Source organism: Lutjanus erythropterus, chromosome 15 (genome assembly GCF_056507025.1).
Source record: "Lutjanus erythropterus isolate fLutEry1 chromosome 15, fLutEry1.hap2, whole genome shotgun sequence".
NCBI lineage: Eukaryota > Metazoa > Chordata > Actinopteri > Lutjaniformes > Lutjanidae > Lutjanus > Lutjanus erythropterus.
This window is the reverse complement of record NC_139331.1, coordinates 14,439,711-14,465,363: the sequence shown is the minus strand read 5'-3', so window position 1 is coordinate 14,465,363 and position 25,653 is coordinate 14,439,711. Positions and strand designations below refer to the sequence as shown.

At 42.8% G+C, this 25,653-nt stretch overlaps 1 protein-coding gene across 1 annotated transcript; it reads left to right on the top strand.

Annotated features, from left to right (window-relative positions):
* Nucleotides 1-241: 241 nt before the first annotated feature.
* Nucleotides 242-17,778, top strand: lrfn5b (leucine rich repeat and fibronectin type III domain containing 5b). The gene is made up of 6 exons (XM_084737630.1): nt 242-908; nt 8,162-9,078; nt 9,879-10,053; nt 12,603-12,936; nt 15,337-15,637; nt 15,761-17,778. The coding sequence occupies exons 2-6, from the start codon at nt 8,188-8,190 to the stop codon at nt 16,454-16,456; spliced, it is 2,397 nt and encodes a 798-aa protein (XP_084593756.1). The 5' UTR covers nt 242-908; nt 8,162-8,187; the 3' UTR covers nt 16,457-17,778.
* The last annotated feature ends 7,875 nt before the right edge of the window (nt 17,779-25,653 follow it).

Sequence of the window (25,653 nt, the reverse complement as noted above, 5' to 3'; positions counted from 1 at the left end):
TATTTTCATCTTCTATACGTCTAAATCTGCTAAACACTTATGTGCTTCTTTTCTATAAAAAATAAATAAATAAATAAATTGGATTTGAGAGAATATAACAGGCCAACTGCATTTTCGTGCAGTGGAGTTCAATCTACATGAATAAATTATGATGCCTGCCTGTGAGATAGGCTGGGAGGCACTGCATCTGTCTATGCACACAAATGGTCTCTGTGCAGCTCGGAGCGCACTGATTACCATTCCGAGCACAGCACCTCTGGTCAGAAATGGAGCCGGGTCGGTGGTTGACAGTAGTCCGGGGGCAGCGGGCGGAGGAGGGGGGGGCATATTATGGCAGCAACCTTTCAGTCAATCTGGATTAACTCGCACTGAGCCCTGCGTCGCCAGCAAAACCCCCCCGTGAAAGCGATACGAACATCTGGCTGAACTGAGCACAGCACCAGTCACTCAGCAGCGCTGTAGATATTAAAGCAGCCCGTCGCTACAAAGGCGTTTTCTCTCCTTCTTCTTCTTCTTCTTCTTCTTCTCCTGGAGGTGCATACATGCAGGCGGATGCGCAGTAGAGGCAAGCCCGCACAGCTGCAGCCTCGAAGCCACACCGGGACCATGCAGGTTGCGTTTTCCAGTGTTTTTCTCGAAAGGGGGACGCCTGGTTGCATTTCTCCGGTGTGAGGGAATGGCAGAGAAGCCGTCCGTCCTTTATCTGCTGCTCATGGATTTCTTGAAGGGCATCGCTGGTTTCGCAGGCCGTCACATGTTATAGGAGCCAAGACGCGTGTTTCGGGACACCTGAATTTTCTTCCAAAGAGAAGCACCGTCGGTCCCATTTTAGGCTGCCAGAATGCTCTCAGCCCTCCTGGGAGGAAATCAGCTCCTCCTTTGACTTGGCTTCATGTTTCATCTGCAAGGTAAATTCAATATTTTATAGGCTGGATTTTGCAGCCTCTGAACTCTTTTGGGGAACTGTCTTTCAAGAGGCGCAATATTGACTTGAAGTACTTCTCACAGGACCCATATGAAAGGGCTCACATTCTCCCCTGTGACAGACAGACAGGGGTTGTGGCTGTAAACCCCCCCCAGTCCAGGACCTGTACCGCAAGGTCAAAAAAAAGCTCCTCAATTGCCAAGAAACGCCGTCAGATCGCAATTTTTAATCTTAGTATCTTCTTGGCTGCGTTATGTGCAGCTTTTTCTCCCTACAGGTGAATCATTGTAATGTGGCCATTATTGAGTCCGAGCATGAAAAGATAGATTTCACAGGTTTTATTGTGTGAATTATCAACATAGAGGGTCCTGTGATAGGCTGCGTGTAGCTGATATGCAAATTACCCATCAGTCATTAAGCTGTGATAAAGTCTAAATTAGCCTAAGTAACAAAATTGATAATGTGATGAATGTGTGGGCAGGAGAGCATGTTGCCAGGTGACTGATGAAGACAGGTGAAAATATGGCCCCGGTGATGCTTCATAAAGGATGTGAGGTATAATGGTCCTGTCTTATGTCGAGTGTTAGTTATCACATATCTTATTATTCATGAGTGCCTCAGGCACCATTGTAACTGCTACACCAGTGAAATCAGGCCCACGCCTCATTTTGCTGCTTCTATTTGCTCTCACTGCTATGTTAATGCACTCAGTGATGTGGCTCCTGTGCTGCTGCTACCTTTCACTGATAGAAGAGGAGTGATGTGTGGTTCCTGAACACTGACCGAGGCTGTTTCTGCAGACCAGTTCCACGTTCGCTGACCCAAATTTTTTTTTTCACTCGCCACACAATACGCCTTTGTTTTTAGCTGAAGAAGTGCTTTCATTTAAGGCTTGAAACACCTGAGATTATTTGTCAGGCACTGACTTCCACACACATCTGGTCCACACGTGTGAGTTGCTTTTGGATTGCACAATGCAATAAAGAGAAAGATTATGCAATATTTAGCTATTTTGTTGCCATGTGAGTTCGGAAACACAGGACTTAGGGTCTTTGAACCAGGAAAAATGAGTCAATAGATGCAGTGATTGTGGATTTTATTTAGACTGTAACATGAATGTAGCAGAGCGTAGATTTCGCTTTTTCTTACGCCTCCCGCACCTGAATTTGCACTTGGGATTTGGCGTATTTGAAAGTCTACAGACCTGGGGGCCCATACTGTGGAGCATATTCACTTGAGGAGGCCATATTGATATTCAGAGGTGGTGTTCATGGATTTTGCATTCTTCTTTCCAGAAGAAAATCCCTGGTCATAAGCCCCTCACATCAGGGCACATCACAAAGGCGCAAGAATTAAGATCCAAAGTCAGTGATCTGCATTTAAATTTGCACCTCTGCTTTAATGGGCACAGGATCTGAAATATAAGGAGAATTTTCTGTTTGTTTATTTGTTGTTGGCATATCAAGGTATTGCTGAAATTTTCCTGTGATAGCGTGTTAAACAAAAACACTTGGAATTACAAGGGGGAGTTGTAAATGCTGATGAACAGCACTTCTATTGATGCAGTAGGGTCTGCTTAGTATGCTATCCCCCTGGCACACACACACATTCCCACACAAGCTTGTCTGAGAGAAATGATTTCAAGCTCTACATCAAGTCATTTAGGTTTTTATTTGACTGGAAAAACAGCAATGATTCAGTCACTCCAGAACAAAATTAGCTGAGTTTACAGTCTCCTTTTTTCTCATCACGACAGGGTCATAAGTGGCCCACAACCAGAACGTCAATTGTCAAACCCCTTCCCTCCAGAGAGCACTCTTTGTTCTAAATATTATTAGGTGATCTGAAAATGAGCCACTGATTACATCTCACCCAAAACTGACGTTTTCTGTGTTGCCATGGCATCAAGGCTGTCACCCAAGAGCTATCGCATTCTAACATTGGCAGACTCTGTAGGAAAAGGGTGTCACAGCACAGCACATACCCACATGCACAAACACAGATGTGTTAGTTAGACGATCCATAACTGCATCAGTGTTTGGTCAGGATGTTTGGACTACGAGCATTTACCCAACAAAATAGAATTTATACCGGCTCAGTCAAAATATGATCCACTCCAGCAGATGCAGCAGCTCCATTTGGTCTCATAAAGGCAGGCAGGCAGGCTGAGGACCCGTTTCACTGCTTTGTCGATACCGTTTTACCATCATGTTGCAGCATCAGTTTACCTCCTTGACACAACACAGCTTATTTTTGGCAGAAGGGAGCGAACGTCCGGCTGCCTCTCCTTCCTTCCTCCCAGAGTAACCCAGGTGAGACCCTGCCGAGACGCTGCCATGTGCCATCGTGTCGACCTGCGTGGAGGCATACCAAGCAGACCTCATCTCATTAACTTCCTCTCGCAGGGCCGCTTTCCCTGATTCCCTGCCCAGACGTGGATTGCAGAGGCTTTCTCACATGAGCTCCAGCATAAGTTAGACCATCTGAAAACATATCCCCCATGACCTCACCGGCCGATTGGCATGCAGTGTGCTGCATAAGGCTTTTCTTGGCGAATGCTGCCCCAGGGACACCATAGATATCCTCTCCTACAGTATACTGCTGCTGCTGCTGCTGCTGCTGCTGCTTCATGCGCATGAATGTCTGTCTCCATTGCTGGGGGTTGTTGTGTAGTGAGCTACCTCTATTAGGCACAAATCCACCCACTGGTGTGCGTGTGTGGGTGTGTGCTGTCAGTCTGTTCTGTTCTCTGAGGGTGAAAAGACCTGCTCAGAGGTAGTAAACGAACGTTTGATTGACTGAGACGGAGATTATGGTTAATGCATCACTAGATTATCTGTTTTCTTGTTTATTTGTGGCCCTCCCAAGTCGCCTCACTATAATGAACAGCCCAACCTGGAGGATAATGATTTTCTGGGGGCGTGACATTTAAAGATGAAGTGCGTGATTGATGAATGCATTGATTGATTATCTACTTATTTGTTCGTGTACCTGATGAGTGCAACCTGTTATGCAAATCTCCGTGGAACAACCATAATTAAATGCAAATTAGGGAGACAGCCACAGATATTTCCTGCCCTGTCTCACCAGCAGCGAGGGGCTGTCCTTTTGTCCTCACAGAACGAATTTTGTAGGGATTACCGTTGCAACCATTCTCTTCACGTTTGGCTGAGTTTTCAGCAGCGAAAAAAAGCCCCATCTCTACAGAGTGAATCAATATCACGTCTTCAGCGCCATTCGAGTCTGGAAGTAGCAGGTCCTCTCCGCCTCATTGCACATCCAGAGGCCGTGCCATTCAGAGTCAGAGCAGAAGGTGGTTGGCACACCAACACGAACACACTTGCCTACACCTCCGATTTTACACTCTGTCTCTGATGTACACACACACATAAAATAGATATTAAAGTTTTCACATAGGTACTTAGGCACCACTACATCGAGTTTTGCAGCTCTCCTTGACATTGAAGACTGCCTTCTGTAAGGAGAGTCATGACAACTATTAAAGGGCTAGTTAGGCTTATTTGATGTGAGGTTGTATGACATATTTATTGATAGTTAGTGTATTAACTATAGTCGATGGCGGTCAGCACACCAGGAGAAGCAGAGAGGAGTATTTGCACAGAAGCTAAGTAATGAACTGTTGTAGACATGATCAGCAGCAAAAAGTATTTTAGCAACTTGAAAAAAGGTCCACCTAAAAGCACTATATTTAGAATATTTTCTTTGCCATCAGACAGCCTTTTCTGAGGGAAGCCTCCTTTATCTAAGCCAAATACTGCTCTCTCTAAACTCCACAGGCAAAAATAGTAATTTTACTTTGTATAACACAAGAGTTGCTGGTCTACTGCTGCCTCGATCCAACTCATTCTTATCCCAACTCATCACATACTGATGTTTTGGAATTAAAATGACTACATTACAATCACATGATATCACACACTTAATGTTATGTACAACTTTTAATGTTTTGGTTTTCACAGTGGACACCTGTCTTCTGGGGGCAAGTCATGTGTTTGTTTGAGCCATCTATCAACCCCGCCTCTTCCATATACACACTTCTACCTCTTTACTACAGTGGCAGGGCATACCTAGAATTATTTATAAAAAGTTACATATAGTAGTGCATCTTTTACTGAACTTACTTACTTAAATATTTATTTATTTCCCATAGTGGAAAGCAGCACTTTGAGATAATTGAGAATTAACCAAATACCAAACTCACACTGTAACACAAACAAACTAACAGATCGAGGCAGCGACAGATCAACAACTCCTGTGTTCTGCGAGGTAAAACATACATATATTCATGAAATATTTTTTTAGGCTTGTAGCCTTTGAATGATAGGCCACTTCTTGGCAGACAGGATTTGGGGGAAGACATGCAGCAAAGGGCCTCAGGCTAGAATTGAACCCATGGCTGCTGCCGAGAACCCTGTATGTGGAACATGCACTCAACCAACTGAGCTACAGAGGCTCCCTGATATTTGGCTTATATAAGGGTGGTTTCCTGACTGAAAAGGCTGTGTGACAAAGTAAAGTGGTGAAAATATTCTAAATATAGTGTACACTTAAATTGGTATTGATTGTTTTGAGGTGGGCCCTTTTTTGTCTAGAGTTGCTAAAATGTGTTTTGCTGCTCACCCTGTCTACAGCAGTTCCTTGCTTAGCTTCCTACACTGGTTGATCACCATCTACTGCAGGTAATACACTGACCATCAATAAGTACCTCATACAACCCTACTTCAAATAATGTGAACTATCCCTTTTATGACTCTATTTCTCCCCAGCTCAGATCTCTGCAGCTCTGCGCCCTAGACAACAATCTACCAATCTGGGCTGTTGTGATTTGGTAGAGTTGTCCCTTGTAAAAATGGGTCGAGATAGACATTGATTCATTGCTGCCTGATCAGCAGTATTCATGAAAATGTCACACCCTGCATGCTCGTTCCAATGATTTCATTCCTCCCTTAGCCATTATGGGCCATTTTAAGGCGACCTCCCTCCTGCCTGCGTGTCAGGCTGTGATACATTTTACCCAGCTGTCAAAATGCAACTGTTGTCAGTGGATGCCACCAGGCTTCTTCGCTTCCCTTCTCACATTAAAAACATGCCCCCACATGGCAAGCATGTCACTCCCATCCTGTCTGATGTTTTCTTTACTCGATAATATTTCCCTCATACTCCGACTGTCAAGGTTATTACACCGTGAGCATGTCACAGCTCCAGAGCAACAGAGGCTTTTGAAGCATGAAGCTACTCAGTTGGCACGTACTTTGCTGAGGCAAGATTTTTATGCGCACTCTCCAAGACCCAACATCGACAATGGAGGCATTACCAGCAAACCACAGAAAGCTATAATCATAAATCAGCCATTGTCTTCGGTATTTAAAGGTTAGCCTTTGGATTTTTACTACAGTTGTGGGATTGGATCTCTTGTTCTCTTGTGTTTGATTGGGCTGGTGTTCCTTTCTGTGTGCTGTAATGGGACGCCCAGAGGGGTTGAATATTGCATGTTCAACCAAAATGACACTAAATTTCAGTTCTAAAAATAATCGCGGCTAATGTCACGCTCGCTCTGCTACATTGTGCGATGCACCTGCAGAGCTGTGATCTGATCTCCACTGTCTTAGTTTTATGACATGCTATATCCCTGACAAGGTCTCAGGATTCATCAAATGGATCCCTCCTTATCCCCCATCTCAGTTGTGTCATAAGTAAGAGTAGCAGCAGAGAGAGCAGAGAGAAAATCAATAGAGAGGCATAGCACATCCTCACCGAGGCACTGGGCCCAATCATCCCTTCCTATTGGCGATATGATCCTGGGAGATATCAGTCTAATTCTGATGAGGCCCAGCGCTGCCAGTCTAGACTTTCATCCCTCTGTACACAAACATAAAAGGCCTGGCATTATCATATCAAAAAAGTAGGATCGGGGGAGCAGGGGCTAAGAAGGAGAGCTGTCACAAAAATCACACAAGATTACCGGGGATGATTCACTCTCAAGTTTGCAGGTGACTAATTAGTTTCATGTCTAATTGCACAGCGTTTATTGTTTGTTCAGGCATTGACTCGCTGAGCTTGCTGCTCAGACTTTGGAATCTCTGTAAATCTTGGCTGTGAGCTGGCAACGATACTGTTTCAAATCTAGCAGAGAAGCTTCTGTGTTACAGAGCAGAATCCCCCCAGTTCCCTTTGCATGTGTGAATACCCAGCTACAAAAATGACAGTTTGATAAAGAGAATACGAATTGCAGTCACAGATTTCATGTTTGTTCTGCTTAAAGAAGAAATATGTGATATAGTTTCTGTACTACATCATAAAATGACCATGAAATGTCATCAGAAGTTTAGGAAACACACTAAATTGAAATACTCAATCAGTTTGTTAAGAAACAGTCATAATCTAGTAATGATGTCTCTATAAGATCTATAAGATACAGTAAGAAAATTGGACTTTTCTGTACAGGTATTCTTAATGACTGCCACTGGGTCAGATACTCCTTGAAATCAGATAAAATGAGCCTGTGTTTACATTTTCACAGCCAGAAGTACAGTGAGCCATATGTTAATCAGTCAAAAAGAGGCAGAAGGATGTTTTTTTTCTTTGGATCATTTTATTTTTACTTTATATTTTGAAGTTATAGCGAAGGAAACACCACTGCTTTTGTCCACCAGGGCCTCCAAAATCAACAACATATTAAAGTTCCATTTATTATTCTTTAAAAATAAAGTCTATTTGGTATCAAGTCTGATATAACTGCTGATAAGCCACATTTAATCAGTTAAGAGTATTGAAATTGCAAGCTCATTTAATTAATTTTCGCTTTAATAATTAAATTGTGACACCTCTCACATCTTTTTTTTAATAGCACAGCATCACCTAGATGACCTACCAATTATTTTTCTCCTTTGACATACTGTATCAACATTTTGGACCCAAAAACACCAATATCAGATCAAGTTTATATGATACTATCTCTGTTTTTTACTGGGTTTGTCAAACAAAAACTGGAATTCTAGTTTCAAGCACTTTAAACTGAAGCTGATTGCAACTGTCAATGTGATTAAGGTTAATGAATTATGTGGTATCATATTGGTACATAGACTTGCTTACTTGCCAATAGTGATGCCAATAATTTAGGCAGTATCTTAAGCGCTACAGCCCAGAGGAAAAAAAAAATGTATTTCTGACTAATGTGCTCTTCTCTTTCTCTCTTTTTGCTTTGATGTATTTTAGGTGTGTTAACCTGACTGAAGAACCAAATGGAGTCTCTCTTGGTTTACCTGATAGTCCTCGGTGTGGCTGTGAAGGCCCACAAAGTTCAGATCTGCCCCAAACGCTGCGTCTGCCAGGTGCTGAACCCCAACCTAGCCACTCTGTGTGACAAAAAGGGACTTCTCTTTGTGCCTCCCAACATCGACAGGCACACGGTGGAGATGCGTCTTGGGGATAACTTTGTAACCAGCATCAAACGCAAAGACTTTGCCAACATGACCAAGCTGGTGGACTTGACCCTCTCCAGGAACACTATCGGCTCTATCGCGCCTCACGCTTTCAAAGACCTGGAGAACCTACGGGCCCTTCACCTCGACAGCAACCGGCTGAGCCGCATCACCAATGACACCTTCAGTGGCATGTCCAAGCTGCACCACCTCATCCTCAACAACAACCAGCTCACCCACATCCAGATCGGGGCCTTCAATGATCTGACAGCGTTAGAGGAGCTGGATTTATCCTACAACAACTTGGAGAGTGCGCCGTGGGTCGCAATTCAGAGGATGTCTAATCTCCACACGCTCAATTTGGACCACAACATGCTCAGTTACATCCCAGAGGGCACCTTCTCCGGGCTGCAGAAGCTCAAGAGGTTGGATGTGACTTCGAACAAGCTGCAGAAGCTTCCTCCTGACCCCATCTTCCAGAGAGCAGGGGTCCTGGCCACCTCTGGGATCATGGGGCCTTCGTCGTTCGCGTTGAGCTTCGGGGGGAACCCTCTGCGGTGTAACTGTGAGCTGCTCTGGCTGCGGAGGTTGCGGAGGGAGGATGATCTAGAGACCTGTGCCTCACCGCAGCACCTCGCCGGACGCTATTTCTGGACTGTTTCAGAGGAAGAGTTCCTGTGTGAGCCTCCTCTCATCACCAGGCACTCTCAGGTATAACCTTCAAACGGAGCTGTGCACTGTTTGACATAACACTCGCTACTGTTCCACTCCCTGAGCCAGGCACTGGATCCTGTCTCAGCTAATCCAAGGTGGCACTTTGTGCTTTCTTTGACTGTCACACCAAATATTAGCTTTGAGAGCCAGAGGAGTCTTACAAGACTTGTGGGACTCATCTGACTCGGCTAACTGAATATTGTAAAATATATAGGACTTACTTTAAAAATGTAATCAAATTGTGGCCTGGGGAGAGTTTTTTAGAGAAGTTCTTTAGCAGGATTTTCAGTTTAATAAAGCTATTTGCAGGTTTATGATGGATCCGCCACGAAGCTCTTATTACACACCGAGAGCTTACAGTGATTTAGCCCGATTCATGCATCCAAACAACATTATCTGATCAAATCCTTGCCAAATTACTACAGCTATATCATCTCATTTACATTCAGCAGACCTCGTTTGCATAATTGCAGGGAAAATTATCTTTGACTTGGACGCCGTCATATATACTGCAGCATACTGTCATATTGATTATCTTGCCTTCATAATTATGCTAATGAAATATTATGACAAGGATCAATTGTTGATTATATTTACAGGGAATGTAGCCTTTAAAACACAACATCATCAACATGGGCATTAATTATGATATCTCAGTTATTCAGGCTGTCTCACTCTAAGCCAAATTTACAACACAAAGGATAATCCAAAGGGGTTTTTCAGTTTTTGGACTTATCTAATCACCGTGTCTCTGTATTTAACATATGCTAAAGTCCTCCCACTGACTGTGTTTTCAGGAGCTGCGAGCTTTGGAGGGCCAGAGTGTGACTCTGCGCTGTAAGGCCAGGGGCGACCCCGACCCCATTATCCACTGGATCGCCCCTGACGGACGCCTTATGTCCAACTCCTCCAGGGCCGCAGTCCACACAGACGGCACGTTGGACATCCTCATCAGCACTGTCAAGGACTCCGGTCTGTTTACACCCCTGGTGGCTGTGCTTGTGTTGTTGACGGAACAAAATTAGTTGTTTGCTTGTGTACGCAGAAGACTATAGGACTTAAGTATTTGTCTACATCAGGTGATAAAGTTTAGAGTGTGAAAGAGCGTCGGCTTGCACACTGATCAAAGTCACAATAGAATGACAAGTGACTTTTTCACCTTGAAGGCTATATGTCTGTTTTATACATCTATTTACAAAAATGTTCTTTCCCACACCTTCATGTCTTAGTGGTTCAAGCAACACATTAAAAATTCCACCTTAACTAGTTTTAACATTTTGAAAAATAATCTTGATTGCTTTCTTGCTGAGAGTTAGATGAGAACATTGATACTACTTTCATGTCTGTCTGTTAAAGGGTAACTTCTGTGTTTTTCAACCTGAACCCCATTTTCCCATGTTTTTCTGTCTAAGTAACTAAGAGGTTCAGTATGGAGTGAGACTGCTGCAGCCAGCAGAAGCAAAACTGAGCTACAGTGTAATATTTACGTGCAATTCCCCCCATCAAAGTATGGCCAGAGGGTTTGTTTTTTTCAACTGACAGGCTCAGATTGTTTTTGTAAGTCTCTGACAGCATTATGGAAAGGATTGCTACAGAGAGAGACCTTATCTTAAAGACAAAGATATGTGTTGTTTAACCAGAACCATCTGTTTTATTGCTCTTATCAGATTCACTAGACTCCATTTGCAGAAGCAGTCATTTCAACGTCATCATTGTCATCTTTAATCAGACTCGACAGAAACAAAATCGAACTCACCAACAACGTCTCAGCTCGTCTTTCCACTGTTCCAACAATCACCAGCTCTTGTTTAGTTGAAATAAACCCTTTATTCACCTCCTTAGATGTGAAAATATCAAAGAAGCATTGGTAGAAACAGCATGCAGGGGCATAATATTTTCAGATCTAATGCAGTGTATCGAGGGATTATTTCAATCAAACAACCAGAATCGGTTGGAGCAATGCAAAGACGTGCCAGAACATTTGGTGAGTTTTATTCAGTTTCTGTTGAGCTTGAATGAAGTGTGCTTTACAATAATAAAATTACTGTTTCTGTAAAGGGAGTCTGGTTAGTTTGGCAAGAGGATTATATTGACTCTAAAACATATTTTACTCTTTAAAAAGGTCTCTCTCTATAATGATAATTTCCTTAATGTTGACATACTTCAGAATAACTGTCAGAATAACACACAGCAGTAAAACAAGCATTTTTAGTGGACATACTTTGATGGTACACAGTTGCCCATAGAGATTACATTGCAGCTCTGTTTCACGTCTGTCACCTGCATTGGTTATTTAGTCACTTAGATAAAAAACATGAAAAAATACTGTCCAGGTTAAAAAATGCAAAGTTATCCTTTAAATATATCAAGCTGCAGTATAGCCAGCAGCCATTTAGCTTAGCTTAGCAGACTGTTATCAGGAAGAATCAACTAACTGGGTTTGCCCAAATGCAACAGAATCCACCTACCAGCGCCACTTAAGCCCCTCACTAAGGCCCTGTGTCCACCAAAGCATTTTTTTCCAGGACAAACCTGCTGGTCAGTGTGGGTTCATGAGATTTTGTGGGCGAGGAAACATCTTGGCGAGTACCTTTGTTATGTTCAAGAGCCGAAGTGGGACGGTTCAAGGAGTACGAGCAGAACACAGTTAGTGGTACCCTATATGTCCCACCCCTCCTCCACTGTGATTGGACAGCTGGCAAAACAGTGACGAGCACAACATTTTACCCAAAGAAGAACGTTTTTGAACTGTCTGTAACTACAGAGAAATACCAAACATTAAGCACTCAGCACAGAATAGACACTCAGCGCTTCGCCTTGCTGCAGGCGTTTGCAGCAAAGCAAATATGCGGCCTTCCTATTGGAAACAATTCAAAAAAATATGCTGGCCTCGGGAAAAATCACTTTGGTGGACGCACTCACACCTTGTTTGTGTAATCTGTACAAAACTTCAATGTAAAAATGAAAAGTTGAGGTTTTATCAGGAGTCTTGAGTTCTATCATTTCTTGACGGGGAACAGTGTCATTGTGATGACGAAGCTCCTAAACTAACTCCCAAACTACTACCACCACTCTTTGTTTTTAAACTTTGTTTTTTGTATGAATTAAACAAAAGAGATAAAATATTTTAGCCAGAAAGCTTTAGACGTGCTGGCAGGTTTATGTTGTGCCAGGTGAGCTGACTCTGCACAAAATACCAGGCTAATCTAATTGGCTGCTGGCTGTAGCCTTATATTTACTAGATATGAGGTTGGTGTCAATCTTATCATCCAACTCTAGCCAACAAAACAAAAAAGTGTATTACAACAGAGCCCCTGAATTCCCAAAAGATATATATTTTTATTATCATGTGTACACAAGATAAATAAATGTCTTTCAGGACTTTGAGGGCTCAGTACAGTTCCCAAAATATGAAACTATTTCTGTAAATATGTTTTTTTTTGCACGTTTTCCCCCCTATCAGGTATCTGTACATCACAATGTACCAGGCAAGATAGTAATCTAACTATTTTGTGTTCCAGGCTCCTTCACCTGCGTGGCCTCAAACCCAGCAGGAGAGGCGCAGCAGACGGTGGATCTGGTCATTGCTAAACTCCCTCATATTGCCAACAACACAGTCGCAGAGCGGGAACCCGACCCCGGATCATCAGATATTGCCACAGTGACCAAGACGGGGGCGGAGGCGGGAGGGCTGCCTCTGGGGAATGCCAAGACGAGCCAGGAGAAGAAAGTAGTCATTGCTGAGGCCACGTCCACCTCTGCCCTGGTCAAGTTTAACTTCCAGAGGAGTATTCCTGGAATACGCATGTTCCAGATCCAATATAACGGCACCTATGATGACTCACTGGTGTACAGGTAAACAGCAAGACATGAGCTGCTGGGTTAAAGTGGCTATGTAATATCATACTTTTATTTGTCTTTCTACTAGAATAGTTTTGCACACTTTTATGCTCAAAGGACACATTATTTTTCTAATATGGCCAGAGTTACAACACCTCTATTCATCCTCTTTCTCTTTTTCATCTCTTGTTTCTTTCTTACCCCATTTCAAACTAGCTGAGCATAAATCTGTAGGCACACATATATGAGAATACAGAGAAGGGACCCTCATCTGCAGACACAACACAACACAATTGGAACATTTTCTATAGGAGTCAGAAACTCCCATTGGCATGGACCTTGGTCTTTGTGACTTTGCACACCTGTTACATGAACAAAAAGCTATGTATCAAATTAAAGGTAGAATCAGTAGGATTTGTCCAAGATGTTCATAAATGCAACAGAAATATGGTTTATTGCTGAGTCTCATTTCCAAGAAGTCAAACACCAGGTAGAGAACAATAATATAACACATACAATACAATAATATGTTTTTTTTTGCCTGGAGAATTCAGAAAAGAAAATGATTGTGCCGTATTTTTAACATTTATATCTGCTAATACAGTAACATAAAAGCTAACGTGCTGGCAAGATTTTGTAGTGAAAGTCTACAACACAACCTTTGACTTCACATCCTGCCAAACAGTGGCACATCACTGTTTGACCTGACAGCAATGGAGGCTAACTGCTGGCTAAAATGGACTACACAGAGGCAAAAATAGCCTAATTGTAGACGATACATTGTCGAAGTTGAAATTGGACATTTGGGAGGATTTGGGTGCACTAAAATACTGTGAGAATAAATTTGTCAGTGGCTTTACTGCTTGTAAAAAGTTTCAAGTATTAGCTTTTTGGCCAGCTAAGCTTGTCATCACTATGGAAACACATCGTCAGCTGCAGGAGCTCAGGTGCTTCACTGATTGAGAGCACAAGTGAGTGACTGTGTATGTGTTTAATCATGGGTTCGGGTCACGGGGCTTATATTCATGGTTTCAGGTGGGTCTGCATTTAGCGTTGAAATAATTGCAGGTGGCGGGTTGGTTCTGGTCCTCTGTAGGGTTGCAAATTATAAATATTATATTGCAAATATATATATATATATATATATATATATATATATATATATATGTATATATGTGTATATATATATGTGTATATATATATATATATATATATATATGCAAATATTATATTTCAGATCTTCATTTGATAGTTCATTGTTCGTTCATTTGGGTGCGTGTGGGGGCGGGCTTGCAAAACTGGGTCTATGCAGGTAAAACCACCACCACAAACTTCTAATGGGTCATAAGTGATGATTAACAGGGATTAATGTTTTACATACGACTCTATACATTGTTTTTTTTTCACAAAATGTTGCATAGTCTGCCTTTAAAGGAAAGGGAAATACCCCCAAAGCATAATATGGCTTGTTTAATTCAAAGCAAAATCATGAAATAATGAGTTGATGAAGAAAATTGTCATCTTAATATACTGGCTAAATAATGCAGTTTAATCTAGTTAACAAACCTTATATCTGAATGAGACTGTATGCAAATAAACCTTAAGCTGATTGGAATGATATAAAAAATCCCCTGACCTGTATTTTACCTTCATAGTCCACTTTGAACGCTTAAATCCCTTTGGATATTAAGTCATTAAGTAGTGGACCTGGCTGTCGACATGATTATTTGTGGTGTCTGTTAATCCCATCAGGAAGACAGACTAATGCACTATATCTGACTCCTTGTTCTTCGACTCCTAATCCTCCCTTGCTGGAATGTATCGTTTACTATGTGCAAAACCTTGATAATGCTTAATCAACAAAATCAAAACAGAATGTCAGCACTGCTGATAGGAGATGAAAGAGTAGTCAGCCAGTGTTTTACAAAAAGCATCAGAGGCTTCACACATGCCCATCTGAGAAACCAGCGTACACAGCATTCTTTCATCTCAACCCTCTTTCGCTCTAAATTTGGTGCTAATCACTGTGATATGATAGGATTGTCGCACAGGCCCCTTTTCTCCAAAGCAACTTGGAAGTTAACGACACATATGGTGTTTTTCGGGAGCGGCTACCGAGTTCAGCAGACATTAGAGAGTTGACTCTGTGTAATCCTGATGTTGTGAACAAACGGTGGCATGCTGCCTCCCCAGTGACTGAAACCAACCTTTTATCAGTAATGATGCTGCAGAGAATAAATCAAATGTCACAAAAGATTATGCCCAGACAGATCTTAAATAGCCCCCTGAGAGATAAATGATTGTCATGTTATTTCATCCCACAAACAATAAGCTGGATAATCTGATTTGCTTCTGTCTCCTTTCATTTAACCCTCACTAATCTATGTCAGAACTCACGCTGTTTTATTTTCACAGAATGATACCCCCGACCAGTAAGAGCATCTCCGTAAACAACTTGGCGGCTGGTACCAACTATGACCTGTGTGTGCTTGCCATCTACGACGACCAGGTGACCTCGCTGACTGCCACCAGGGTGATCGGCTGTGTCCACTTCACCACAGAGCCGCAGTACCTGAGGTGCCATTTCATGCAGTCGCAGTTTCTTGGCGGCACCATCGTGGTTATCATCGGAGGGATTATTGTGGCCTCGGTGCTCGCTTTTATCATCTTTCTCATTGTGCGCTACCGGGTGTGTAACCAAGGAGATGCAGATAAGGTCAGTTTGGCATGATTCCCTCTGTTTTGTTCTTTTGTCTATTCATTATGTCTGTCGATATTGATCAGGAGTGTCTATTAGAATTGCTCTCATTCTTCTCTCTCTTGTCTCCTGCCGTGTCAGGCTCTGGAGATGGGGGACATTCGGTCACTGAGCAGTGATGGACAGCTGCAGGGCTGTGGGATTCCCAAGTCCCTCTCCAAGCAGGTCCTGCGTCCAGAGAAGAATGACAAGGACTCCCTCAGAGTTGCCCTGCCACCCCCAGAGCCAGCCAAGCAGCGACCGCCGGTCGTTGTAGCCACCACCAAGCCCTCCGTTCCGGACTGCACTGTCTCTACCTCTGCTGCCAGCCACAGCTGGCACCCGGCGTCCCCGGGTGCTCCGAGGCCCAAACGCTCCAGTGCTGCACCAAAACCCTCAGAGGCTCGCCGTTCCGAAGCTCAGGCGGATGTTGAGCTCGATAACATGAACCGGAATAACTCGTCAGAGGTTAAAATGGCCACAGCTGTCGCTCTGGCTGTTCCAGGTCAGCCCACCAAATGGACTACTGTTCCCAGGGGTCCACGGCCCCACCAGGCCCCTCAGCATTACATGACTGTGCCTGCAGGGGGAGTGAGGGTGAACCGCAGACACTCCCTGAACGCAGACTCATACAGGGAGCGCTGCTATGTGGCCTACCCCAAAACTGGGGCCAGTCTGCGCTCAAAGCGGAGCCTGTCAATGAGTGGCGAACTGCCGCAGCTCGAGAGCACAACGAACATTCACCGGGCCAGGGACAAGCTCTCCAGGTCTGAGTGGCTTCTGGAGAGCACTTTATGATTTGGAGTTTATGACCTGCGTTCTCTTGTTTTCTTGGATTGGATTTGTGGCCCGTTGTGAAACAGACAGGGATTTTATGCCTTGTGTTGAGCTTTGGTGCTCTCCACTGAGGGACCTGTAAGCTTCTCTCATATATTTTGGGGGGCAAGGCAGGCAAACAGGGTTATGGGAAACGTTTCACATTTGTTTTCTACCTTATAACCTATCAAAGTCTTCTTTATAATGACGTTTGATCAAACTTTGATGAAAGGCACAACAATGTATAAAACGACTCCATGTACAAAAAAGTTATGTTGTGTGAGATACTGTATATCTCAATACAACCATAAGTGTTCATGTGGTATTGAATGCAGTAACCTGGACATACTGTATTATAACAGAAATACGCAGGGGGTGGGGTTATTATACTCAGTCTCATTGCCTGTTACTTAAAGTGATACAATCTCTGTAGACTTTGAACATGATTCTTGTCTCCAGCTCTACAGACAGACGGTGACTTGTCTTAATTACCTTGGTGGCGGTTTTGGAGAGATTACGAATGTGCTTTACATCCCAGAGGTGCTGGAACAGAATGTAGTAGACAGACAGCGCTCCATCTTTTCATCCCAAACGCAACACAATGCAGTATTTTTGTGGCACAAGTCGACTCAGCCTAATACTGCCCTCCGGTTTGAATCGATACATTTTTATCACATAATTACATAAAGACTCAACTCTGATAGGATTCCTGTCATGACTGGTTTGAGCGACAATTGAACCAACACCCACAGCATGACAGGTGCGGAGAGTAATCTGATATTACGTGCAGATGAGAGCCAGAGGAATGGTTCATTTCCATATTTTTTACTTACTGACGTTATCATGTCACGCTGGTGACAACCATTGTAAATTAACTTGTCGATGTAAGAGAAATGATAATCACAAGTATGGGAGGACGTCAGCTCTTGATTTTGCTGTTGTTTCTGTTTGATGTTTACCAGTATAAATAAACCAGTGATAAAAGGGACAAACTTATCTCATTTCCAGCTTGCTTTGTTAATTCTGACAACTTTTCCCACATCAGGATTAGAGAGTACCCACTGTCTGTGCGAGTACTAGGAGAGTACACTCAGTAGAGTGCAGATCTCTGCCAGGCAACACAAAAACAATATTTGGATTTAACCGATTTGTAATCACCAACACTTTGATTAATCACTGTGATTTATTTACATGTTTTTGCCAGTAACTGTTACAGAATATAGTTACATTTATTTTGTAAGTTAATTATATGTAAGTAGTTACTCTCCAGCACTGCCTGTATTCTATTACACGTTTGTGTGAAATTTTGTCATATTTTGCACATGAATTTTTGAGTTATTGCCAAAAATGTGTTTTCCACGTTACAGTGATCTTTGACCACCTTTTGCTCCCTCTCTATTTCTTCATCCTTTCACCCCTGCCTCTCTGCCTCCTACCCTCCTCGGTGTATTTGTTTCACGGTGTTTGTTTCAGTGGTTCTTCATTGAGTCAAAGTGAACATTTATACCAAATTTGAAGAAATTTCTTCTGAATGTTCCTGAGATATTGTGTTCATGAGAGCAGGATGGACGTGAGGTTCCAGTGGCCTTTAACCACTAAAATCTAAGCAGTTCATCATTGAGTCCAAGAGGATGTTTGTACCAAATTTGAAGAAATTCCCTTAAAGTGTTCTTTAGATGTAATTTTCACAAGAATGGGACGGACATGAGGTCACAATGATCATTGACCTTTGACCACCCAAATTTAATCAGTTCATCCTTGAGGCATTACTGGACTTTTGGGCCAAATCTGAATAAACTCCCTCTAAGTGTTCTTGAGATTTATTCATAAGGGTGGGATGAACATGAGGTCACAGTGACCCATGACCTTTAACCACCAAAATTTCAGCAGGTCATTTTTGAGTCCAAGTGGAAGTTTGTACTAAATTTGAAGAAATTTCCTCTATGTGCTCCTAAGATACTGCATTGACAAGATTGGGGTGGACCTGAGGCTACAGTGACCATTGACCTTTAATCACCAAAATCTAATCAGTTCTTCCTCAAGTCCAACTGGTCATTTGTACCAAGTTTGAAGAATTTCCCTCAAGGCGTTCTTGAGATATTGTGTTCACAAGAATGGAACGGACAGATGGATAACTAGTGGTGATATTAACAGATGCATCCCTTAATTCAGCACTCAGCTCCTCATTCCAAAGCGGTGATGAATCTGGGGTTTCAGTAGTCTCGCAGCTAGATAATTCCCCCTTTCTCTGTGAGTGGTAGACCTCTGACGGCTCCCCGGCCCTTAGCCCTCGTGTTTGTTCAAAGAGAGGAGGGAAGCAGATGATGAAAAGAGGCCAATGCTAGTCACCGGGGACGCCTCTCGCCTCGCCTGCGCATCTTCCTCGCTCGTCTGACAGCGCTGTGCCCGTGCCCTCGGACGGCAGCCACTGCAGAAACCTGCCGCAGGAGAGGTTTAACACAACCTCCGCAGTGGGAACCCGTGCACGACTAATTCTACAGTTACAGTAATGTGTCCATGATAGCAGCACTGACATGATATGCATTATCTGCTGGAATACGAGCTCTGATTCACTGTGTCTTCTGGTGGTTGGATGCAGCCTGATTGATTTTTATAAACATGCACTGGTATGCCTCTCACAGCATGAAACCTTGAGGGATACAGCATGTTGGTTTGAAAATACAGCACAGTGCAGCAGGGAAAACCTGTTAAGATGAGCTGCACATGCTGTATGTAAGACATAAATTAATTGCTGTCACCCAAACAGGCTGGATTCAAGCCCTTTTATTCATTATTTCTTGCTCATTATGGGTGATTAAAATGCTGAGGAGCTTGGCCTGAACCTTGGTTCAGTCTTTGGCGAGAGCCAGAGGTGTGTGTTAATAATAGATGCATTTCTGGAGAGAGAGAGAGACACGAGAAGGGGAGGAGAGGAGGCGAAGATGGAAGGTTTTGTGAAACAAATACGCCGAGGAGGATGGGAGGCAGAGAGGCAGGGGTGAGAGGATGAAGAAATAGAGAGGGAGCAAGAGGTGCAGAGAAGAAAGTGAGACAGCTCAGACGCGGGGAAAGAGAGACGAGAGGGTGAGGGCACGGGGAGCTGAGAGTAAGAAAGAATGTAGAGCGAAACAGAATGAGAGGAGTGCAGGAGACAGAGGAAAGAGCATCCTTTGTAAGCCAGCCATGCAGCCTCTGGCTCTTCGGTATTCAGTGCACCTTCACAAAGGGGATGGGAGAGGGGGGGACGAGGGCAGCGAGTGGGGTGAGTGCGGGTGATAGACCTCGGCTGGAGGTCTGGCAACAAGCGGAGCCGAGTGAGCCCTGCGGCCAGATCAGAACCACACGCTCCCCTTCACAACACTGCACAGGCCTGACCCGCTTTCCAAACCCCTATAATGTGTTTCCTGGCCCTTGTCTAGCCTTCCTCCTCCTCCCCTCACCACCTTCCAACACCCCCATCCTCCTCTTCCTCCTCCTCCTGCTCCTCCTCCTCCTCGTCTCTAGTCTACTGTCTTGCATCATGCTGACTCACTCCCCTCAAGTCTTGCCATGCTCCCGAACAACCCTCGCTCACATCCAAACCCCCGTCTACCCGCACTCTTAGAAATAAGGGTACTAACTAGAACCATAAAGGGTTATTTGGCTTGTCCCCACAAGAAACCTTATGTGGTTCCTGGTAGAAACTTTTATAAAGGTTCCACTTGGAACCCTTTCAGAGAGTTCTACTTAGACTCTAACATATAGGGTTATACCAAGAACCATCTTTTAAAGGGTCCACACAGAAACCACTATGAGAAGTTGTAAAGGACACTTCCATGGTACAGTGGTTCCACGTAGAACCCTCTGTGTGTTCTTTCCAGAACCTTTCTACCTTTTAACGGTACTAACAAGAATCTAGCTTGAAACCTGTTAACATTCCAACAGTTTTATCCAGAACCCACCCAGCTGGTTCTACCACAAACCCTTTTATGTTCTAATGGTTTCATGTAGAACCCACCTAGGGGGTTCTACTGAGAACCTTTCTGTATTAAGCTCTTTTGTAATCTTCAAGGATTTCAAAAATCCTTGCCCAAAAGGGTTCTTAATGGAATTCTTTTTCTTACAAAAAACCCATGATGAACCTTCTCCCTCTTCAAAAAAGGGTTTTTCAGAAGCAAATGGTTCTGGGTAGAACCTCAGCCCCTCAGGAAGAACCCTTGTTCAAGCCTTATTTTCTAAGACTGCACCCACCCACTCACCGGCCCGCTTGAGAACTGGACCCACCAGTCTTCCTGAGTCTGACCTGCCTACAAACAGACTGGCCAATCCACCCTCAGTCAGGTCTGATTTGATATGCTGCTCAAATGCCACCAGGGTCAGAGTGATCGTCAGAAGCATTTTGATTAACTCCCCCCCCACCCTCCTCTCAATCGTAGCGTCAATGTTCCGCTGATTAAATTCATTTTCTGCTGTCACTGCTAATGGGCTTTTCATTCCTTTGTGTGAGTTTCACTCGGTTCTGACACGACGAGTCCCTTTACAGAGCACTTAAACCAACATGGTCTCCAATGCCACAATTGCCTGCTTTTAATGACAATCATGATGTGGTGAAAATCACATTGGGGCATTGATATGTCCAATTTGTGGTCAATTGTCTTATTTAAAGAGATCGTTGGACCTATTTCAACAAACTTAAGAGCCTATTAGAATCACAGTTAAAGAGGGGTAATACAAAGAACACTGAGGTTCTCCAACAAGTGTGTTAGTACTTTTTTCTCTTCATGCTGCAGCTCAGTGTTTCATTATCTCCACCCAGCAGGCAGTCTTAGTCAGAGTCACATATGAGACATTGTTCCCTTGGCAAGCATTATCCCGGAGAGTGCATGTAGACTGAGCTACACCAACAAAGATTCATTTAATCTAAGATAAGTTCTAATCAGACACCACGCTGCTATGAGAATGTGATCTGTATCCTGCTATGTTATCCAGATTGTTGTTTGGATTGTGTTTACACCTGCCTAAGATCTGACCACAATGCAAGCCAGACTATTCTTCAGTTGTGATCAGGCAGCTCTGATTACATTCTGATCACCTACACCTTGTATTGACGTGTTTTTCCTTATCTGGATAAGGTATCTGGATACAGATCACATTGTAATAACAGGTGCAAATGGGTGTTAGTTTAGCAAAACTAGGTTTAAAATGATGTTAAAATTGAAAATTAAGCACCGTTCTTTTGCAGATTTGACAAATAATCTTAATTTAGTAGATCCAAGTTTCAATATTTAAATCGAGATTAAACAGGGTTAATTTGTATGGAGATACTTGCTTACAAATTGAAATAAATAATCAAAAAATAGGTTAAAGTGTTGCAGGAGTAAGTGTAAAACAGGTGTGAAACTACTAACTTTTGGGTGCTATGTATTCCTTAACAAAATAATACATTGTTTGCAACAACAACAGACAAAACATTACACTGTTTCGTAACTATCTAAAAAGTTAGCTAAACATTACATTGTTGTGTCCTACCCGTCACAAAAGTTAAAAAAAAGAAAACACTATTGTTTGCTAGATAATTCAAAAGTTAATAAATGTTACGTTGTTTGCAAGCTAGCTAAAAATTACATTACATTACATTGTTGCTAGCTAGTTAAAAAGCCTTGTTAGCTTACTTATGATGGCAGGGAAACTTCTTCTCCATTGAGAAAAACTTGTTGGTAAAATTATCAACTGTAGTGTGAGAAAGGAGAAATGTATCATAAAACTCAATTGCATTGAGTTTGTCCCTTAACCTTTTTCTTGTTTTTAGGAACTTGATTACTTTTTTCAATCCATTTCAAAAAAGACAGCCATTGTAAAAGTAAAACCTCCTCAAGTGTAGGTTTAAAGTTAATACTGGATCACATTTTAAATTGGAGTTTAAACTGTTGATGCAACAGAATTTAATTTAATCTAAGTTTAGAGTACAAATTAAAATTTAAAAAGAGTTTAAATTGAATCTTTCTTTTAACTTTGAAAGTTTTGTGCAACATATTTTAAAGTTAAACCACGATTAAACGCATAATCTATAATAAATGCCTAGCATTCATAGACTTTCGAATGCGGAAATGTTACATATTATATATATCTTTAATCAGGTTTAAAAATAAATCCTCATTGGTGCAACCTAGCTGTAGAGAGAGCCTGGGGCCAGATAGCGAATCTGTCCAAAACATCAATGATATCCCTCTGAGGGGGACGCACACAGAGGAGGACGTGTGCTTCCCCCCCAAGTGTAAAATATGCACAGGCAATTCCAAAGAGTATGCATTATTGAGAGGAGTAAATGGGTCCAGGATGAACATCATGGCTCATTAATAGTGAATGTGATTACTGTTTCTGGGAAAACAGCAGTCTGGGCAAGAGGGAAGATAATTGAAATGGTCAAATCTAAACTAAAGACTTCCTTGTTTACTCAGCACCAACTGTTACTGTCTAGTCAAACTCATGATTAAAACTGATAACTAATGCCAAGTGTCCTGTTATGATGTCAGATCCTCAGAGTGAAAACTACTTTGCTCCCCTCTTGACCAGTGGTGTCCCGCGCTGCCTCTGCCTGTTCAATGGGTTTAGAGAACGGCCGGAGTCATTCATTTTTTATGATCTCAGCTTTTGAGTCAACTATGCTTCAATTACCAACAGGATTTTTGACAAAGCTGGGAGAGGAAATGAGTGAGCATTTCTGAAATCTCATTAGGAAGTGGAGGCTGAGTGAAGGTCACACACCAGGGGTGCTGACTGAGTGGCTTCCTCTGTTTGACACGAAGACTTACTAAGTGACACAGCGTCATCCAACAGCACAGACACCAGATTTGGTTTGACGTGAACTCAGATTATCGTTGCGCCCCCCCGAGGGGTTCCCACGCTGAACGAACAGATGCTTCCTCCTCTTCCTCTCCTCTCCTCCTTTCAGTTACATATGCTCCAGGGTGATGGACGACAAAGAGGCTGGCTGCAGTTTACACCAGACATACCAGGCACCATTAGGAACCATTTTCTGCCCATTTGCCTGATAGCTGCTATCGCTTATAGGAGTGATTTGCTCTCTGTCTGTGCGCTGAGTGTCCCCAATGATGGATCTCTCATTGATTTCCCAGTGTTGGCGATCACTAAGAGAACTGTGCAGCAACCAAGCAGATGTGCCAGTCAGCTCCCAACTATCTATCAGCTGCTGGTGAAGGGGGGACAGTTTAAGCCTCTTTAAGGATCCCATTCACAGTGACTTACTAAAAGTGCTTATGCTAATCTTGTTATCGCTTCAGGCTTCTGGTAATGGAGGATAGGAAGCTGTTGGGAGGTCATGGGCCACATTATTTTTCACAAGCATCGCACAGGCACCAAGTAGTCCCAAACCGTTACATGCTACTGCCTGCGTTTCACTCGCCCATCGCTGAATAATTTCTACATCCGTACACACTGAGGCATCTGCATGGCTTTAGGGCTTTCATAACCAGCTCACACCAGGATTATGAATTGTCTGTGTTTCTGTGCGCTAATCTCATTTGTTGCTCGAGTGATCTCATCTAAGTGTGCTTGTTACGTTGAGATATCAAACCATGGTGTCACATTTAACATGAATTAATTGGGCTGCAAGTTCATTGCACAATTAAAAAAATAATCTCAGTTTAGTAAATCCAAGTTAAGTGATTTAAGGAAACTTTAAATAGAGTTTAATCACAGTGGAGATGCTTGCTTACCCAAATCAAAATAAATAAAAATAAAGTGTAAAAGAGGAGGGAAAACCTCTAACTTTCAGCTGTTGCATTGTTTGCTAGCTAGTTAAAAACATAACAAAATGTAAAATTTGTTTGCTAGGTAGCTAAATATTACGAAAGTGTTATATTGTTAGCTTTCTAGCTACAAAACAAACAACAACAACAAATACCTGTTATATTGTTTGCTAGCTAACTGAAAAGTAAAAACAAAAAAAAATTATTGTTCGCTACCTAGCTCAAAAGGTAGCAAAACTTTTTCTGTGAAGATTTTCAGTCATCCAGGTTATGGGATTGTCTAGGAGCTAAGTGAAGGCAACTGGACTTGCTGAGGATCCTGAAGACATTTCACATCTCATCCAACAAGTAAGTTCACTTGTCTTCATACAGCTCCAAGAGAAATAACAAAAAAGTTGCGTTGTTTGCTGGCCAGCTAAAAAGTTAACAAAATGTTAGGCTGATGCCTGATGATGGCTTAGCAGGGCAGGTCTGGAGGTCATGGGCAACATTGTTTTGCTCAGCCGTCACACAAGCACCAAGTAGTCCCACACTGTTAAATATTACCACCTGCATTTCACTCGCTAATTGCTGAATAGGTTCTACATCCACACACGCAGGCATGAATCTGAATGCTTTTAGGGCTTTCATAACCAGCTCACACCAGGATTATGAAGTGTCTGTGTTTCTGTGTGCTAATCTTATTTGTTGCTCGAGTGATCTCACGTAAGTGTGCTTGTTAAGTTGAGATATCAAACCATGGTGTCACATTTAACATGAATTTGACACTAATTGGGCGTATAAAATATACATGCAAACACACATGGGAATATGGACAGAAAATAACAGTGCAGTGGTCCCTTGGCTATTGTTTGATCAACTGTCATCGACTGCAGCTGATGGGACAGAGCCACTGTGAATGAAATTGAGAATGTCAGGTAGCTCTTCATAAACAAGGCTTTAAAGGTCTTTTGATCACATTTGACGATGTAAAACCTGCAGGCCGATCACATCTCGACACAGCCGCACAGTCAGAGATTTGAAATGTAGATGCAATGGCTGTGCTCTTTTGAAGAGAGATCACCTTTAGTGACCGGGTGGAGCGGAGCGGGGACGTGACGGGGATCCTGAAACGAAGCATTAATCAAATAAAGGTCGATGTGTGATTGACGTCTGGTGGCTAATGGGGAGAGAGACTGAGGCACAGGGGAGAGGGAAGGGAAGAGAGACGCTACAGTAAGTGACAGAACAGTACAACCTTCACACAATCAAATACAGCCAAAGAACAGTTACTGTGCAACAGGAACACAGAGTAAACTCAAAGCTATTAAGCACTGATCAGAAAATACCAAGTGGCGCATTATTTGAGCAGAGACTGAATACAAAGTGAGTGATCACAATGAAACTGGTGGATACAGACAAACCTGGCAATCAAGAGAAGAGCAACTGAGT

What these genes read in the sequence shown, in the direction of transcription:
- lrfn5b (XM_084737630.1), top strand. Translation starts at nt 8,188, where the DNA reads ATGGAGTCTCTCTTGGTTTACCTGATAGTCCTCGGTGTGGCTGTGAAG. An exon ending in TCATCACCAGGCACTCTCAG is followed by an intron (nt 9,079 to 9,878) that starts GTATAACCTTCA and finishes CTGTGTTTTCAG; the next exon opens with GAGCTGCGAGCTTTGGAGGG. An exon ending in GATGACTCACTGGTGTACAG is followed by an intron (nt 12,937 to 15,336) that starts GTAAACAGCAAG and finishes TTATTTTCACAG; the next exon opens with AATGATACCCCCGACCAGTA.